Consider the following 21,541-nt stretch of genomic DNA (forward strand, 5'->3'; position numbering starts at 1 on the left):
GACAGATCATGTCTTTAGGCAGACGTACACTTAGTAATCCGACATTCTCGCTAATGTGGCAACCCTCTGTGCAAAGAATGACTGGATTAGCAAGAGTCTAGTTATTTAAGTACGTTAATCAGAATTTTCAGATTTAAAATTTTAATATTATAACTTTTATATTCTAGACAATATTTGTCTCTAAAGCCTTAATATAGAAGTTAAATCTAATGAGCGAATAGTAGCGTATAATTATCAGAAATCTTTAACAATTCCGAGTGACAGAATTAATTCATCTGGATAGAAACATGATGCAGTCTTCCATCTATTATGAAAAGAGCGCGGATTCCCAATTATTTAAAGCTCACATTTCTCATTCCATTGAAAAGCACTTTACATTTTCTCTAACGCAACACCATTACACGATTTTTCTTTTCTTTTCGCTTTAAAAGATTAGATAAAGTCATTCAAAAATAGGAACGAAATTATATATTTTTTTGATATCTAAAAAAAGAGTAAGTCAGGAAAGAATCTAAAGTGCATATTTCTGCACATAATCACCTGTATTAAAACGAATCATTAACGCAATTTATAAATCAGGATATATACCCAATAAGGGATTTTAGGCACTTATCGTAATATATGATCTATATAGTTAAATCATTAAAATTAATAATGTATTTAACTTACAAAGTGATTCAAATGATATGCACTCCATACACGAAGCATTTATAGTTTAGAGTAATTCCAAATTAACAGACACGTTTAACAGACCTTCAGATTTATTACTGTCATTTGCACAATAAAAAAAATATAAAGCTCCGTGCTTTAATTTCACTAATGACTCTAGGATTATATTAATCAATGCTTAATATTTTATTTTGTTTTGATATAATTTTTAATAATTTATTCTGTTGTAACTTCCTATTAAATATTAAATATGTATTAATCGTATAATCTAAAACATTACAAAATTCAACAAGCATGAATTTCAAAAGAGGTGCTGATGCTTATATTTGTATATGAATTTATTCAAAGGAAACTGTCGTTAGTCTCTTTGAATAAATGCAATGAATAAAAAAACTAGAAAATATATTAGTTTCTTTTTACTATTACATTATACATTTTATTATTTTTTTTTCGCGGACACCATTGGATAGAAATTCTTTCACTTACAGCACCACGCATAGGTTGCGTGACTTTAAACATTTCGTAAAAAATTCAATAAGAAACAGAATAATCCATTAACAAGATTATAGCAATAGATCATAACGACGTTAATAAACTTCACAGTTTTTTTAATTTTATTTTTAAATTTATAAATGAAAAAATTAAAGCAAGTGTTAACAATTCTGGTACTTTTCAATATTTACGCAAGTTAACAATTTTAATTAAACTCAATTATTTTTCAAGATTGATAAAATAAAATTAATTTATATGATAGACTTACGCAGACGGGTTTAACAATAATAAATTTATATTTTTCAAAATTTTGTTTTTAAAGTTTAGAAATTTAATAATATGCAAACATTATTCTTCTTTCAGAAAATGCAACAAAGACCTTTTATTCAAAATGTACTCAATAGCAAATTGAAATTTTCACTCGATATTTTCTGAGGTATTTAAGTTAGCTCAATAATCCGAAAGCTTGCACTAAGTGACAAATGTTATTTAAAATTCAAAACAAGCCTATGCGTGTACTCCTACATAATATTTACCTACGCCTCCTGCACCTTATTAACTTTATTACACTTATCGGTTATATATTTTATTCGATGTAATATTTTCATTTATTGTTGTAATTTCACATAAAATAACGCTTATTTAAATTTCTTTACTTAAGTAGATAAATAATTCAAGTCATAAATAATGTAATAGATATTAATACACTAAACTTAACTGAACTAGAATTATCTGAATTGAATTTTACTATATATATCTAGAAGAGTTATAAATTAAGTGAGGATTAATATGTAAATCTCTTCTAGAATAATGTAAGAATGATAACTTTAAGTTTTAGTTTGACATCTGCATAATCATTCGAAAGTTTTGTGATATTTGCCAAAAGACACCTTTAATATTAAATTACAATTTAGTAATTTAATTTTTATTTTGGAGATACGAGAAAGGTTGATGAAATTTTATTGATTTACCTTTAACTGTCAGTCTGACTACCTTTGATAAAGTAGAACCAACTCCGTTGCTTGCTTCACATAAATATAATCCTTCATCAGATTTTTGAACGTCGGCGATTACTAAGGAACCGTTTTCCAAAACATACATATGAGAACTACTGACCACGCTTTTAAATTCCGTGTTGGCTTTTATTCTTTTACCTAAAGAAATTAATTAGATAATTACTACACGCTTTAAAAAATAATATTATTACCATTCACAAAATTTTATTATGGTCTTTTTGATTTATTAAACAATATTTAATACCGTACAATACAAAATTTAATTTAATACCGTAAACAATAATAATAATATAGTATATTTGTTAGATAGTTCGCTTAGAAGGTTGTACTTAATCATCCTGTTAGAAGCTCGAAAAACTTATATGATAAATTATCGCGTTAATTTATCACTGGAAATTTTCCAAGATAAACTATAAATTATCGTTGAAGTATAAGAAAGTGATGGTTTTTGGTTATACACCTGAAAATTCTATGTTTTTACGTTGCTTCCTATAGTGTATTTTTAACGCTAAACGAATAGATAAACAATTATTTTTTTTTGCTAATTCATCTCATCAATTATTATTATCTTTAAATTTTCAGTAATTTCTGTCAGTCTTTTGCTTTAAATTAAATATATTTTTTTCTTTTCGTATTTTAACGTGTCGCGAAGGAAGAAAATTTTAATTTTATATGGTTAAGACATATAAAATTTATATGCAGGAATGCTGCAGTCTATATTTCTACAATGTCATGGATTTTAGACTTTCTGAAAAAGTCATTTAAACACTGTCGAATTTTTTTGTTATACGAGCTTTCGAAATGTCTGTCACCAACAAGGGACAGTCATATGGAAAAATTGATTTGAAAATACCCAGAGTGAAATGGGATTACTAAGCGCTTTTGGTATTTTAAAATAAGAAGTAGAAAGTAAAAGAACTTTCTATATTCCAGGAAAAAAACGAAAAAATTGAAAAAATATTTGAAACTAGCAACTATATTTAGATAAATCCTCTTGGCGTTTAACTCTTTTTTTATAATACCGTTATTGTTCAATGAAAAATATTCTTTATTTTAAAAAATTTTACAGATATTCATCTAATTTCAAGAAACCTAGTTTGAATTTTTTTATTCTTGAACAAAATTATCAAATTTAAAAAAAATATATATTAATCCACAATCGGCAATAAAAAAAAACAATTTCTAAAAATACCGATTCTAATATAGAAAAACGTGAAAAATAGTCAAATTTATATTAGAATAGATATAAATCTCTGCATTCGTTAAAAAGAAAAACCAATAATAATAATAAAATTTACGATTTAATTCAAATTTAAAATAATATAAACAAAAAAATAAAAGATAAAAAAACAAATTTTTATACGTAATTTAAAAAAAAATCGAAAAATCTTTAGCTAATTAACCTATGCTTGGCGAATGTTTATCTGTAAATATTTGTCAAAGAAAAACTTGGATATCCGAGATTAAAAAAGTAAATATTAGTTTTAATGATAGTAAAAAAAACTTTTACGTTAATTAAGAGAGATGGATTATCATTACGAATTAATTAAATTCTGTTTACTGATTATAAAGATTGAAGTTTCTGATATGCTAATTATGTTCACATAATAGCGTTATTTTGATTCCTTATCTTTATTTAAGATTAATTAAGGTTCAACTTGAAATAAAATATATTTTACTTTCTTTAAATTTATAATAATGCAAAAAAGAAAATTTACCTGAACTGAATTTCCATCTGTGCACAGGATCAGGGATGCCATCAGCTTGACAAATAAAAACGGCTCTGTGACCAGCAATGACAGAAAGGTCTTTAGGTTGCTTCATCCATTTTGGACTGGCTGAAAGCATACGTTAATTTAAATTTACTTGTAAAAGACATCATCTTAATAAAAGAATAAGTGTGTCGGATAATTTGTTCGGTTTCCTGTTAATTAAATTATACTATAACACATTATGCTGTTTAGCGATAATATTCTAATTAAATATTTATAAACTGTAGAATATTTTAGGAATTAATTTAAAGGTTGGATGCAATAAATGACAGAGATGTCAGAGGGGATGAAGTTAACAATAATTGTCTTTATCAACCTTAATGGTTGGAAAAATTAGGACTAAGGTGAGAGATAAAATGCATATGAGCTTTTATTAATGTGGTTGGATAAAGGTGTAATTCTCAAAGATTGTTAGCCAATAAGATCAAACAAAACTTCTATATTATGGTTCAATTTCTATTAAACCAGATATTTGTGTTGTTAATATGATTCGTTTTATTTACATTTTGTTCTTTTTTCTTTCTCTTTCAGATATTTTATGGTCTAAATTTCTGTAAAGATACTGGATATAATATAGAAATCACTATCCAAATCATTATAAAAAGTACAGTATAAATTGTAAATGATAGTCTAGCTACTACTTTCATTGACTTTAAACTTTCTTAACATCTTAAAAAGTGATAATTAAATATTTTATTATATTAAAACTAAAATATCACTTGTTCAAAAATAACAAAATTAAGCATTGATCACAATATTTGAAAATGTAAATAAAGAAAAACTAAATAAAAGTAAGTAAGACACAAAGAAGAAACAAACTTTCTAGATAGTTTTAATTAGAAAATTTAAATATTAATAATTTATAAATAAGTAAAACAAGTTAATTAGTGTACGTGAATCGATTTCACTAACTAATTTCTCAAATCATCAAAAGAGGAAAAAAAAAATCATTTATCGATCTCAGCTTATCCAGAAGGGATTTGTATAGGGGAAAAATTTAATAAAGATATATTGCATGCAAGTGAAAACACGACTGATAACTTACTATTCGATGCAACGACAAAACACCAAACATAAAAACAAAGAAATACGATAGAACAAAAAGCACCTATCAGCATTAGTAGGGTGACTAATGAGAATTGATTAGTTTACCTCTTACAGCCATATAAGTCGTATAAGATGTTCTAGCAGTACCAGATGTCGCTCGACAGGTATAATTTCCCGCATGATGTCTTGTTACATTTGCTATTGTTAACGAAGATGTAAATTCGCCCAGAGATGCAAGTTGAATATCCCAGTTTGCTGGTGACAGAGGGTGATTGTCTTTGAACCATTCAATAGTGATTGGCGGCTCTCCAGTCAGAACACTACACACAACCATTGTTCTCATTCCTTCCCTGAGGTCATCTCCAAATAAGAAAGGGTTGATGACAGGTCTTTCTGAAATGTAAAATTTCTTCTTTGGTACCACAACACTAACTTTATTTTATATTATTATTTCATGAGTAAAGAATTCTTAAGGGTAATCAATGAGACCTCTTCTCTGTTATTATTCTTTACTTTGATGTTATCTGATCAATTTTACTTGAAAATAATGACAGCACTTTTATAAAAGTGTTCCTTTTAAAAAAAAGCTATTATCCCGTTATTACATATTATAAAATAAAAGATACTTTTTAACAAATTTTTAAAATATAAAAATAGAAGCAATTTACTGCTACTCGATTATAATTTAAGCTTCTTAAAATTGATTTTCAACGGATTTTTTTAAATGAGGAATCTTTATACTGTATGAAACAAAGAATAAATATTTAAATATTTCTCTAAACTACCAGAAATTGCACTTTTCCTCATACAATTTTCACCTAGTTCTAGATAATGCATCTCGTTAAACTTTACACAGTACATTTCAATGTCCACTTGCATGCACAGTTAAACATATTTCTGCTACACGTAAAATAAAATCTCTGTTTTTATATTGCGTGTAAAATCATAATAGATTTGTAGAACTGAAAAACATAGTTGATGCTTCTGTATTAATCATACTGCAGCATTAGGAGTTATTGAAAAGTGAAACATAATAATATTCAGTAGATAAATGGAACTTTTATAGATCTATTCTATATATTTATGAGTATTAAAACGTATTTATTAATTCCCTTTAGGTAACTTGTAAAGGTTAATTCTAAAAAAACTAATTTTAAAATTTATTATTACGATAAAATTTAATCGATAAGTAATCGCTATCAAAGAGGGAATCCGATTTAAAATGACGATATATCATCATAATATAGATAGGAACTATAGATGTTAGAGATAAAATATGGTAAAGTGATAAGACCTGTTGTGATAACATATTTAGATTAGATCGCAGTAATTAGACTCTTAGTAGAATGTAATATATTCTATTATGAAGACAATATCGTATCCTATATCATCCATATCTCAGTTAACATAAATTGAGAGACATTTTATCAATTTTCTAGTTCCATATAAAAATATATTCTGATTTTTATATTAGCCTATTCTAAAATATGACTGAAATTTTCATTATATACTATATTAATATTTCTTTTCCCGATATGAAAGATAAATAGAAATATAACATATCAGCTCGAGATTTACATAAATCAGTTGAAGTAAGTTCACGTTTAAAAAAATTCGTAATATATTTTTTTAAATTTCGATTCAAAATAAACATTTTCTTTTACTTTAATCTGATTAATAAGCAATTTATTACGTACCGAATTGATATTCCATAGCGATTTAACTGCAATCGATGTAAAAATGTTTACGTTTGTTAAATTATTTTTATTTTTTTATTTTTATTGGTGTATTACAAATGAAAATAGCATTAAAACATGTCTTCGGTTTAATCAAATATTTGGGACATTAAAACAAGTTCTTACAAAGGTTTAGATAGCAATATAAATAAATTAAACGACAAATCACATAAATTTAAATGAATATACGAGAAACAAACATTTCCAAAGTCAAATTTAATTACATGAGTCATTATTTTGTATTAATGTTGTAGCTAATTAATTTCTCCAATAAAAATTTTAGAAGTATTTTTGAATTTTCAAATACAAAATGTTATTTCCTAATAATTATAAACATTAATAATGCAAATCTTACGACTTGAAATGAATACATGTTGCGCTGATGTTTATTTTTATTTATTAATTCAGTATATTAATTGATATATTAAAATTAAATATTTATAACGAATGCATTTTAAATTATTTTAATATCAAAAACAAAATATAATTATATGAATTTTATTTTTTAATATTTTAAATGAATCAATACTTTACGACGAAAGTTATTGATGTGAAAGAAACCTGAGGCATAGTAACAGCTACTGAAAACGTTATAAATTCGTACATTGGTTGGTTTAGTTTAATATAATTTATTTACATTAAATTACTTTGTATCAGCGAATTTATTTATACAGTATTTCTATGATAGTTTGCATGTATAATAGAATAATTAGATATTATCTGATATTTAAATCATTCGTATTATATGTTATGTTACGTGCTCATTGTATGATTACGCTTGGATAAATCTGAGTTACCTTTAACAATGACGGAAGTTGAGCGTATCAACAATAACATTGTTAAATGCAGCAACATTGCGCTTTAGTAACATGAACTAACGACTAAAGGAAATTGTATATTAATTATTGAAATCAAATTTGTGGAATGGTTAATGATAAATATTGAATTAATTTATATACTTCTTGAAACTATAATAAATTTATAATTTAATATTTGCTTATTCAGATACAAATAAATTAATTAAAATATTAAAATATAATTGGGGATTTTCTTGAAAATAATATAAAAAGTTGATGTATAAAACATATATAACATGGTTACCATTAAAAATAAATTATATTAACTTATAGAAAAATCAAATTCAAATGTTATCCGTTTGGCTATAATACCTTTGTCTAAAATATTTCTTAAATAATTAATTTGTAATTTTTGAAATTTATCTGGTGCTCTGAATAAAAATTTTACTTCTGGATTTTTATTGAAAAGGAAACTTTGAATGCTTTCCATTGTTAATTATACTCTTGACATTACAATTAATTCTGTATGTAGTTGGAGATAAACTAATTAGTAGCAAGTGTGAACAAACTGTAAATATAAAAGAAATCGTGCTTTTATGTTATAAAAATATAACTTAAAAGATGACAAGACATTTTTTAAAACCAAGATAAATATAAAAGAAATTAAGAATCATGTATGATTCCTTTAAAAATGAATACTCGTATCCAGTATAGGATATTAAAAACTATAAAATACAGATTTTAACACAGACCTAGGTTTATATTTATTTAAATTTGAATTTTCTTCTTAACTGGGATGAAAATTAAATATCTAATTTCTTTTTTATATTGAGTTGAAACAAAAGTATTCAATTTAAAATATTTATTGGTTAGACTGTATCTATGCAAATTTTATAAATTTAAAGAATGTTTATCCAAGAAAATCACGATTATATTCGAATGCAATAACTGTACCTGCACTGTTTGATTTAAATGAAGAATTGTGTTGTTGTTGATATTTAAAATGAGATATTTTTAATTCTCTGCTTTAAAGAGGAATTCTATGTGATTGTTCTATATACTTAATTTAAATTTATCGATAAAAAGCTATTAACACTTATTTTATTTATTATTTTATTCAGCAAAGTCACATTTTTATAAATTTTACTAGAAAAAGATAACATTATAATCATATTGTTATAAAATTATAAACATTTACACGAATATACATAAAAATTTTATATAAAATCAGAAATTTAATTATCAAAACCTAATTATATCAAGTTTATTCGAGTCTAAAATTATTTTACTTAATTCTAGCAAAATATTATTTTACATGTTAATGCAATTAAAAGACGTCAAAATATTTACTCAAGCAATCCGCACATATATTAATGCGTGAGTAATAACACATATTAATAAATTTTTAAGTGCATTCTCCTAACATAAGATAATTAAAATATATATATTTAAAATCTCATGTAAAATGAAAAAGTATATTAAATTGTCTAAAACACTTGTTAAAAATCTTATTAAGAACATTTTTATTGAAAATTATTTTAATGGTGTTAAATTATAAACGTATTGATTTAAAGTAAAATAATTGGAAGAAGTAGTCCTTAAGGAATACACTTTTCTAGTAAATTAGTAAACGTAACATACAATGTTAAAATTATTATTTTGTTCTTGTTTTAGAACTGTTATATTGAATAAAACTAATTACTTTAGAAAAATTAACTTTTGAATATTTATTGAATTTTATATAAACAAGTGATGTTTCGAATTAACAAGCAGAGAAAAATACTACAAAGCTTGAATGTCAATAAAATAAAACATTAGTAAATAACTCTAATATTCAATTATAAATTAAATTTAAAAAAATAAAAAGACTATAAATTTATTTATTTAAAGATATAAATATCATTATTACATATTTAATGCACTTAAATACTTAACACACATATTTTACATTACATTTTGATAGAAATTGGAAAAATCTAAAGTTTAAATGATTTGAAATTTTAAAATATTCTTTATTCCTAACTTATCTTAATTAAAAATGATATAAAACTAATATATATCAGACTAAAACTACAAAGATTAAACCGTGATATTGTATTGTTACAATAACATGATTACACATAATTAAAAGCTATAATAAAAAATTCTATTTTTATTGAAAATTTGTAGCTTTATCTTATTTAAATTTTTATTGATGTTTTTATATAATTATGCTCTTCGTACAGTATTATTATTATTATTAGTATTATTTAATTTCTTTGTTTTGTCTCGGCATTCTAAATTAAGTCTAGTGTCTTCTAAGATATTTTTACACTTTTTAAAAAGGATTCCAGATTAAATTTGGAAAATTCATTAATTCACAGGAAATTATTCTAATGAGATTCAGAAAAGGAATCGAGACATGACACATGACAAAAATATAGAGTAATAACAAGATATATGTTCTCATTGAGTGTAGCCTATACTTATCTGTATAAAAGAAAGTCATAATTAAAAATTATCTTTGACGTAAATTTACACAAAGTTTTATTTCAACCGATCTATAGGATAAATACGAAATTCTATCAACGTAGCGTTACAAAATCTTTAATATTCAAAACGAAAGAATATAAATTCCAGTAGATGTTGGTTTTTATGAAGGTGTGGTGCCCCGTAGACACTCTAAGTTAACACGTCTGACACTAGCTTCCAGTGATGTTGAATGACATCACTGTAGGCTAAATGTAGCCTGAAATTTGATTCTACGCTTTTTGAATGTTATATGAACTCACAAAGATCTACGTAGACTTTCTTCTTTATTAGGTCTAAATATAAAGGCGAGAAAATAAATAAATAAAAAAATACTGAGGAGAAAGCATTAAAATTTGAAACATAATCTCGAATGATCAACAATAAACGAATTTCCAGTAGCTCGGGAATAGTGTAGAAGTTCAGGATTATTGTTAAGTCTTTTCGAGATTATGTTTCAAACTTAGAAATGACTCAATTTTCTCCCTCATCATTTCTTCCCATTTAACATGCATAGTCGCATTCACGCTAGACAATATAAAATTTACACACGTGAAAATATTCAATTAAATATCTAATTAATAAATTCTTTATTTAAAAGTTTATTTATGATAATCTATTATTTATTCTGTATAAATTACATTTAAAATTCAGAAGATTAAATATTTTTTACATGTAAAATAAATAGTAGGTTTATTTAAAAGTTTAAACATTTTCATTGTTCATTTAATTCAGATTGTTCATTGACTCTATCACAATTATAATTGCCTCATCAATTATCTTCTATTAAAAATGTGAATTTGAAAACAAATAAAATATTTTAAATATTCCCTAATCACATTTTTATTGAATGAAAAAGACCTTCAATCTTTTGTTGAAAGAAAATGAGATTATTAAATAAAACTTAAAGATAAAATATAGTAATCACAGTTACTTTCTCTTCAATCTACTAAAACATTATAATGCAGTCTTACTTGTATTTTTAAACTAGAAATCTGGTAAAAAAATTAATTTTATAAAAAATTAATAACTTACATACTTCAATTTTCAATTTATTATTCAATTATAATTTTACAAAGTTGATAACACTATAATGAGAATAATTTATTAAAAATTGCAAGAACAAATCAATTATTTTAATGCTTATAATTTTTTAAATTTTTGCCTTAAAAAGAATAAGACGAAACATATAGTTCTCGCTGACAAAAAGTACTATACAAAAATCTTTTATTGTTTTAAAGTCAATTGATTCTAAGCAAAAATAAATATTTTTATATATGCTACCATGACATAAAGTATAGCTTATGCTTGAGCACGTGAATATTATTTGCATTGTATTCTAATATAACAGAAAATGTGAAATTTAAACAAATTTTATTTTCAAAATTTTAAATCTAAATACAAAATTATTTAAAGAATAATCTACACAATTAAAATTATATTAATATTTCAACGGATGTCAATAAATTATAATAACTTTATAAATTTAACATTAAATTTTAAGCGAAAATCTGAAGAATTTCAAATGATAATAAATTTAAAAGTTTTTCAATATTTTTAAATTTATATTATTATTAACGAATGCGTTGAAGTCTATATAGTATGTCTATTATGAAACATTTTGGTCTTTTTAAATAAATCGAACGTAAAAAAATCTTACATATCATTCATTTATACTTTTACAATAAAATAAAATGTTATAATAGTTGTTATTAATTATCATAAAGCATGACTTTAAAAGCATGTTCAACAATAAATTTAATAAAAATCTTTAGAAAGAAGTATGACTTACAGAATCCAGCTTCATATATATCATTTTGTCAAAAGTGAAATTTATAATACTCTAATATTTGACTATTATTAAGCGAAAATATAAATTATAAATAGACAGCGAAAAATGATATAATACAACAAAAAGAAAAAAATAATATTCATCTGAAAATTCTTCTTCGTATAAAACTTGGATATCCAGAAAAAGTACACTAGATCAAACTATAAAGGCCTGAAGTTTAACTGTTGTGGTGGAGTGACAAATGGGGGTTTATATTGTCTCGAGATCAGATACACCAACTTCATTCAAGATCACAATATGGCACGAAAGATATTTCATGTTGGATAATATACAGAAAGATAAATAAATATCATTACTACCAGTCAACCGTTAAATATGACAGAGAAAAGATATTTCGTTAAATGCTTCTCTAAGATAAAAAAAAAAAACGAATTAAGCATAAGTAGACACTTCATTTTATAAAGAAAGAAGCTGAATTAAGAAATATTTATAAACGAAAAAACAACTTTGTTTTTGTCTTTTGAGTTTATCTCACACGATATGACAGATATCTTTAAATATGCAAGTTGCTTTTTCTAATTATATCGATTTTACAAAATCTTATTAACATATTGCTGAATCATTAAAATTGCAATTTTATCTCAGTTTCCGCAACACCTTCAAGTAATTATACAATTTCTTAACATATGTTTCTTTGCCAAATATGGCCATTTTTCAATCAATGGTTTTTAATGACTTACAACTAAATTTCTTTGTAAAAAGTGTGTTTTTACCTTGTTAGCGCTATTAAGATTTTTTTATAATTTCAGCTTTTTATCAAAATTTGGTGCCATTCTTTCATAATCCCTCAGGCACTCAAGTTAAAAACAATTACTTTCTAGTAAAAGCATTAGGTTTTAAGAACACTTTGCTTTAATCAATTTCGGCATTAGCCTATATAAAATTTCTAGATATGCCTATGGGAAATAGGAAAAAATATACTTTCAAAATGTATTTGTGTTTCATATTTTTCATAACTTCAATATATATAATATATAAATGTTCTGTTCTTATTTAAATCAAGGCTTTCTTCTTGCATTTACTAAACTTAAAAAATTCAAATTTTCTTTATTTTATGGTAAAATCCTCTATTATAAAATGAAATTTATAAATATTAAATTTGAAGTTTTACATATTTTTTATTTCATAAATTATTAACTGTATAAAGTAAACATTATATGTTAAATTATAAGATGAATATGGCTTGTGGTAATACATTATAAAAAAATATTCGGACAAAAATTTTAAAAATTGAAAGATAAAATTGAAAATATAACAATAAATTTCTTTAGGTAACTTCTATATATTATGAAATATAAAAGTTAGATAAGACATAAATAATGCAAGGAATTTAAAGCAGAAACAAATGAAATTTGAAAAACGTAAGATTATATATTTTAATATTACCAGAGTGGTTTAATCTAAAGATAAATTATCATTTTTTTTAAACTAAAACAATATGATAAATTCTTTTTATTAACCGTTGTAAAATGTCTTAACAATTTTGTCAGATCATAATTGATAAAAAATTTTGTAAAAAGTAGATATTTTTCCTGTAGAAGAAGTAAATAATATCTAAGAAATCAATTTAAGTTTTCTCTTTAATCATTTTTAGACATCTCCCAATTTTACATAACAAAAATATTTTATTTTCGTAATATTTTTCAACTGTCAAAAATAAGCATCACGCAAAATTTTGATATATTTTTACGACTTTTTTAGAAAAAAATTATATTACATTCGTTTGATATTTAATTAACGAAAGTAAAAATTGTAATATTAATAACAACCCAAGTAATTGGAAGATCATTAAAAGTTTTCTTTGTTATTATCCTTAAATAATGTTATACATCAAATTGAAATTTTCACGAAATCACTTTTCAACTCGAGTTTATTACAAAGCCAATTTATCCATTAATCTTATTACAGTTTCACGGCAATTCTTGGAATTTTATCAATTTATTCGGGCGAAAATGTAGTGATATCGTATATCTCTAACGTTAAGGTCCTTATATTTTGATGAATTATATTAATCATATATTAATGAAGGATATTTTAACAAAAATACAGGTATTATGCCATATATTATTTTTAAAATGACCTTCTATATCAAAAATTCCACCTTTTTCATTCAAGTAGGTAGTACTGTGACTCAGACAACAATGGGCTATTCCATATTTATTTTTCATTATTATACAGTACATTATATCTGTCAACTTGCCTATAGAATGCGTCTTGAAAATAATATTAATGAATCACTGCAATATAATATCAGTTGACACTTACAATAATGTCAAGCTAATAAATCACAACGTCTTTTGTTCTTCTCCATTATCTTAGTCTGATATATAATTTGGACATCTCCTTCAACCTATTATTCCCAATGTTTTGTGGTTCTCAGCTTTTCTTACAAAAACGTTATTTTATTTATTAAAACTTCAGAAAAATCTATAAATTTTCATTTCGAAACAAATTTTAGAAGCTGCAATAATTATATTCCTTTAAAAATTGTTTAATATCATTGATACTCACGTCAACTCCGCATCAACTGTTCAACAAATTCAATATGGATCAATCATTCGGTTATTGAAGTTTCCCTGCTGCGTTATTAAATTGATTTTAAAATAAAATTTTGACCCGTTTCCTATAACAATTGATTAATCAAGTTGACAAGAAGTTGATGTTAGATATAATTTTTAATTTTAATCAATATAAATACAATATAATTTTAATCAATATAATAATTAATATAATTTTCGAAAATTAAAAGTAAGTATTGTGTATATGTATGTATGTATATATATATATATATATATACAATATATTACCTGTTACTTTAATGTACACAGAACCAACCGATGTTTCTCCTTTCTTGTTCGAAACTTCACAATGATACCAGCCCTCGTCAGATTTTGAATGCTGTGGTATAAAAAGTGTACCATTTCCAAAATCTTTCGCACGTTGATCAGCGGCAAGATAATTATCTTGTGAAAAAAGGTGAAAACAACTTTTATAATCCTTACAAAAAATTATTTTGTAATAATTCAATTAATATTGCTTAATTAGAAAAACATTCTTTGTCGTTACGACGATAATGCAATTTAATATTCAAATACAGAATTTAAAATTATTTTACGCTAGAATTAATTACATAAAATTTTTCATACTGTTCTCCTTGAACCGCTTATTAAATTATTCAAGATATAAATTAATTTTTAAAACAACGTTATATAATTTAATCACTTAATAACAATTTAAAATAATTTTAAATTCAATGTTTAAATTATCAATAAAAGGTGATCTTATATGCTTGTGAATTTTATTTATTTTAATACGTTTCAGGCAAATAAATAAATAATTTTATGTTTTTAAATACAATTTTCAATACATTTAACATGTTTTTAAATATATTTATAAGAAAGTTTATCTTAATAGTTTAAATTAAATATTTGAAATAAACGTGATCGTACCTTTTTTCCAAACAACAGATTTTATAGGATATCCACTATATGGACAATTGATAGCTACATTATCTCCTGCGACTACGGTAATGTTATTCATGGGATTGACAAAAGGTGGACCAAATATCATTATTCTTGCACTGTGACTGACGCTTCCGACTTCGTTTGTAGCGTTACATGTGTACATTCCGCCGTTTTCAATAGTAGCTGAAGTGATGTTGATGAAGCTTGTAAGGATACCTTGAGAGTCAACAAAATCTCCAATACGAAGACCTCCATCCTCGGTGACAAGTTTGCTATAGTGAAACCAAGCCACTTGAGGTAGAGGATTACCAGTCACTGCACATTTCATGGAAATTCGGTATCCAGGGTGGTATGTGTGTTCCGAAAAGACTTCTCTAAATTCAGGCTGATCCTCTGAAATGGAAGACAGGGAGGAAATATGCCAAATATCGATTTTTAACAGCTGAAGTTAATAATAAACCGACAACAGCTTGCGAGTTGGCATGTCAATAATCTTTGCATGGCATTATTTTATAGAAATAAGTTTCCTGGATATTTATCTTTATTTCTCGATTATACTTAACCGGTAAAAATTATTTAACGTTTTAATATTTTACTTCAGATTAATTTTATTTACTTCCTAAATTAGGATAATAATCTTTAATTATAGCAATAGATTCCTATTAATTAATGATTCATGATAATTATAATAGGATTAGAACCTTACCCTCAAGAGATAGCAAAGCTGATGCCTGAGCAGATTCTTCGTTGTTGTATACAAAACATTGATAAATTCCTTTATCTTCTCTTTGTATGGGTGAAATTCTTAATGTTCCTAATGTCGTAAACCTAACTCTACTGGAAGTACTCAGTAATTGTAAATTTTTTCTCCAAAAATAAGTGGCATTTCTTCTGTTGGTTGTACAGTTAAAGGTTTGTGAAGTACCTTCTTTCGCTTTCACCATTGTTGGATATATGCTTACAGAAAGTCGTTCTGGAATTGTTACAAAAATATTTTTATTTCTTACCGTTTTGAAATTTTAGACCATTTACTGTAATTTAAACGATATAAATTTATATAACTCTTCCCTTTATACATTAAACTTTCAAGGAATTTTATTGTTTAAATTAGCATAAACAATAATAAAAATAATCAGACTCAATTGAATGATTAAAAAATTTCTTTACTGAAAATTAAAAAAAAAACAAAAAATGAATGTACGTAATGGTGTGATTTAAATTAATTCAATTTTGTTTTCTGCATCAATTTTACGATTTACCTATGTCATTTTAAATTGAAAATTCATTTTTTTAATTATAGAAAGTTAAAAAAAAATAAGAAATTTCAATTAAAAATTTTATATACGAATTTATCTTAGCAATAAAAGTAAGTATTTTCCGATATACACTACAAAGCAATTTAATATATTTTATTAAAAAAATAATAAATAATCAATATTTATTTAAATTGCTTTTTTCCTCATATAACGATATTGCATTTAAGAATATAAATAATTTAAAAAAAAGTAGCATGAATAGAAATAAATGCTACATATATAAATTATTCTGAAAGAATAAACTGAAATTCTATTTATGAATATTTAAATTATTCTTTAAATAAAGAATGCCTAGAATATTTTCTTTGCGCGATTAATAACATAACTCTTAGCGCTAAAAATATTCATCTAAAATTATTTTCAATGTTAGAAAATATTAAAACAAATTCTTTTTCCATAAATATTACATAAATGAGTTTATTAAAACAAAGTAATTTTAATTCAGTTAGTATTTACTCGAATATGACGTTATGATTAAAAAAATTGTTACAGAAAGAAAACATATTTTAATAACAATTAATATAAACATTAAAGTATTTCTTTTTACTTAAATACTCTTTTGGAATAAAATATGTCATTCTATAATATTATTTTTCACAAAACCCAATAAAAATTCATAACTAACCTGTTATGGAAACTTTGAACTGTGCTCTATTCTCTCCAATAGAATTATTTGCTATACACAAATATGTACCACTGTCATAAATAGTGGCTCTTTCAATAACTAAACTGCCTTTCATTTGCTTGAAACGTTGATCATAACTGATAGGAATAAGTCTGCTTCCGTCTTCTTTATACCAGGTGTAACTTGGCACAGGATATCCTTTGGCAACGCATGGAATCTCAATATATTGACCAACTGTTGCTTTAACATCTCTTCCTGTTCCAGTGATTGTTGGCGAGAGTGTACTGGTAGGTTCTAAAAAAAAATGTAACATGACATTCTTATCAAGAAAACGAAACTGTAAATGTTAGAAATTTAATTATAGCTAACCGGAATGATAAATTCGGGTTAGATAGAGTCATATTGATTATCAGATTTAATTAAATTTGAATATAAAGCAATTTTTAAAATTAAATTCTAAATAATTTAAATAAAATTTTAATTCGTTAAAATATATTAATTAACGTTTGTACATTTGATAAAAGTGGTGTGAGAGTTTACGATCTCTAATGTACTTACTCTCGTATGTTAGTAGTTAATTTAGCTGATTAATAAGTAAATAATTACATGAATTGTAATGGAAAACATTTTAATTAGTCACATTCATGCTAAATATGACATATTCGAACGATGCGAATTAAATAATTGGTTAATACAGTTCTAAAGTGTATCGCTTAATTTGATATTTTGAGGATGAGATTAAATTTTATCGTGCTCGTTACTTATATAAGTTTGTATTTTATATAATAATCATACAATCGAGTAATATTAGTAGCATTGCGTGACTGCTATTAAATACATAATCCAGAAATATTATAGTATAGCATGCATTTAGTTACTATTATAAGCGCTTATTTATTGTAAAACTTTTGGATATTTAATGTTTTTAAAAATTAATTAGCTTCTGTGTCTTGAGAATTAAAGCAAAGAAAAAGACGTATATCTAGATATACATGTTATTAAAGTAAATAATAAAATAGTTATAAGCTGATAAGAGATAATAATATAATTCTGTAAGCACGGGAAGATAATAAAAATAAAACAATCGTGACTTTTATCATCATTTTTATGAAATTTTAATAAAATTTTAAGCCGTATAGTTTTTAATATTTATAAAATATGAGAGAAATAAATTTCAGAATTATATTTATAAATAATTTATTATTCTATAAAACTTTCCTAATCTACTTTTGTTTTAAATACGATTTAAGAGGAATTCATTTCATTCCAGTTAATGTAGTTAATTAAAAAATTGTAAATTTATTCACCCGTGACAATTAATTGACCCCACGTGTGACTAGAAATGGTTTCATGATCCAAATCATCCCTGCAAACACAACGATATCTTCTTCTGGCATCTGTCAAGTTTGAATCATTAATAAGCAAGGCACCATCAAACGTCACTCGATACTTTCCTATAAGAAAAACCATAAAAAATTTTTTTCTTGTTAGTTAAATCTTTGTCTCGCAGCCACTGTAAATACATAACGATTACTCTAAAGTTGAATCTCTAAGCACGACATTAACTGTTTTCCTGCAACCCGATTATCGTTCTCCAGTTCCGTGAAAGTGTGTTTGTTGGATAGATAGGATATAAAAAAAAAGAGACTGTAAATGAGAAGATAGTGTTCATTAACGTTATGGTAGCCAAATATCGATTAGGGGGTAAAAATGACGGATTTTATCCAGCTAGATATGTAGTGGAGAGTCATTAAATGAAGATACATTAGGAAACACGCACCAAATGAATTACGGAGTAAAGTTATCTAATACAGGCAAGCAATGAAATTTAGATGTTGTGGTCTTTATCTAGCGCAAAGCACACATCACCTTCCATCATGGTCATTTTACAAGCACGCTGCGTTGACCCGATTTAACACGGATCTATTCTGCTTAAACATGTTGCATTTCACTATAGCTACAGCATATGAGCATTCGTATATATAAATTATTCCTTTCTATAAATTTTTAACTAGGTCTACATGGTCAATAGCCTACAGCGTAATGAACTATTAGTTGAGAAATTATCTTGGAAAGAAGAAATTAAATGATTAAAATGTTCGTCTCTTAGTTTTATTTCCAGCTATGTAGTAATGCCGTAATCATGTTTGAACAGACACAATGCCCAAAGCGAAGAAGTGTAAGTAAATAAACTCGTTTTATATTAAAAGACCATATAGGAAGATATACAGAGATTTTATTTTTATAATTCAAACATTCTAGAAAATATATTATGTTAGTATAAATCAAAAATAGGCAATTTAATAAATGACAAAATTTATTAGTTTTGCAGTCTCATCAATCTTCTAATTATTTTTCTGAAACAGGCCAAACTATGTCAGAACATTTCAATGCTATCTACATAGAATCAATATTTTTCCATTTTCATTTCTCAATCTTAACAATAATTTGCGAAGCCAGTTACTAATCTTCATATACTTTGTCATTTCTAGCAGCTTTTATCTACAATTATTCACACAGTATTAAATTTCATTTTAAAGATAACAGCAAGATAATTGATACGTTAGATTCGTCTTATCATTAGTAGTTGCACACATTAATGATAAAGTAGATAGGAATCTCTTGTTGCATAATTATTAAATAATTTTAACAGTTAAATTTTTAGAAGTTATCTTCTATAATCAAATACAAATTTGATTATTTTGTTTAATTAGATTTTATTATCTTTTAATCATTATAAAGTTTCATTATATAACAGAATACTGCTGCATTGTGTAACACGATAAGAAGAAATAAAAATTCAGTTTATCTCATATATTATTAAAAGAAAATAAATTTGATATAGTAAAATATCTATAAGATATAAATTTTATTTTTACATATATATTGTTACTTTTTTGTGTATGGGAAAAATTTAATTTAGTTGAGTAGATATTTTAGCAATATAATTTCAAGCAAAGTGTGCGAAAAACGTGTAAGAAAATTATCTTTAAGGTAAAGCGATCGATTTTGAATCAAGAAAAGTCTCAAGCAAGACTTTTCCATTTAGTTGATCACATTCTAGTATTTTTATAACGTAAGACATGTGTGGTATGGTTATTCTATATCTCAAGGTATAAGAAAATATCCTTCATTCTGACTTAAAATAATGCTTTAACCCAACTATTAATCATAATGTGGCTAAATCATTTACTTTATCAGAAAAATTTTAAGTGCATTTTCGGATGGATGTAAAAAAAGATGTCTGATGTTCCGTTTAGTTGTAATCTATCATCCTCAAACTTTCCAAAATTCTACTGAAGAACATTGGCTGGCCATTTCGCCTTACGTAGTTTTCATCCTGAACATCGTTTAAGTTTTGATATTAAAAAAAAAGTTTGTAAAAGAAGAATAATAAACAAGTTTAGCAAGTTTTGGTTATTTATGATGACAAGGGTTTGTTGTTCCTTAATGCAGCAGATGTGATAAATAGTTATGAAAATGATCGAAAAGTTATGTTAATGGTCCGAACGGTGAAAATTTAAATCTATCGAAATTTTAAATTATGATGTTATTTGTTAAGGAGAAAAAATATTTTAAAAAGTTTAAATGAAAGACAAATTTACATTAAAAAAGTGGAGTTTAAATATTTTGCTGTTAATATATTTAAGGTTTATGTTGTTTTTAAAGGATGCTTCTATAGGTTATCCCAATATATGTGGAGCTAATAATTTACATGCAGTATCATTACAATTATATCCTTCTGAGGTAAGAAACTTTTTTCAGTTAATTTTTGAAATAAGTTTTACATTCTAAAAATAACTGAAAATTAGAATATAATTAACTTCTATATGTGTTCATTAAATATGTTTTGTTTAAAAAGATTAGAATTTATTTTGTTAGAATCCATTTGATAGAAATTTATTATTAGAATAATAAAATTACTTTTGTAACTTAAAACAGGGATGCACAATCTTTTCTGAAGAAGGGCCAAATTAGGATTAAGTTTACTGACTGGGGGCCGGACCTCCAAGTAATTAATGCGATGGCTGAGATTGGATGCTGGCGGCAATCTTCTTGATGTCTAGCATAATGGCAGATGTTGAAACAACCAGCAGATTTTCCAAATTCTTGTTGGTTAACCTGTTCCGTGTTTTGCACTTGTTTAAATTCATAAGCGAAAACGCTTGTTTGCATACATACCATGTTTCCCCGAAAATAAGACCTAGCAGAGGTTTTGCTGAATTGCTAAATATAAGGCCTCCCCC

At 25.0% G+C, this 21,541-nt stretch overlaps 1 protein-coding gene across 1 annotated transcript in view; it reads right to left on the minus strand.

The window, feature by feature from the left end:
- The window catches only part of LOC111616681 (Down syndrome cell adhesion molecule homolog), a 191,291-nt gene that overhangs the window by 139,194 nt on the left and 30,556 nt on the right, over positions 1-21,541 (minus strand). The window contains exons 4-11 of the mRNA XM_023358064.1: positions 18,602-18,748; positions 17,295-17,588; positions 16,060-16,326; positions 15,339-15,746; positions 14,697-14,852; positions 5,102-5,389; positions 3,896-4,015; positions 2,133-2,315 (exon numbers count right to left, since the gene is read on the minus strand). Coding sequence (XP_023213832.1) covers positions 2,133-2,315; positions 3,896-4,015; positions 5,102-5,389; positions 14,697-14,852; positions 15,339-15,746; positions 16,060-16,326; positions 17,295-17,588; positions 18,602-18,748 — 1,863 coding nt within the window. The remainder of the gene's footprint in view (positions 1-2,132; positions 2,316-3,895; positions 4,016-5,101; positions 5,390-14,696; positions 14,853-15,338; positions 15,747-16,059; positions 16,327-17,294; positions 17,589-18,601; positions 18,749-21,541) is intronic.

This window comes from Centruroides sculpturatus, unplaced genomic scaffold (genome assembly GCF_000671375.1).
Source record: "Centruroides sculpturatus isolate CEXI.00-Female unplaced genomic scaffold, Cexi_2.0 scaffold24, whole genome shotgun sequence".
In the NCBI taxonomy this organism is placed as follows: Eukaryota; Metazoa; Arthropoda; class Arachnida; order Scorpiones; family Buthidae; genus Centruroides; species Centruroides sculpturatus.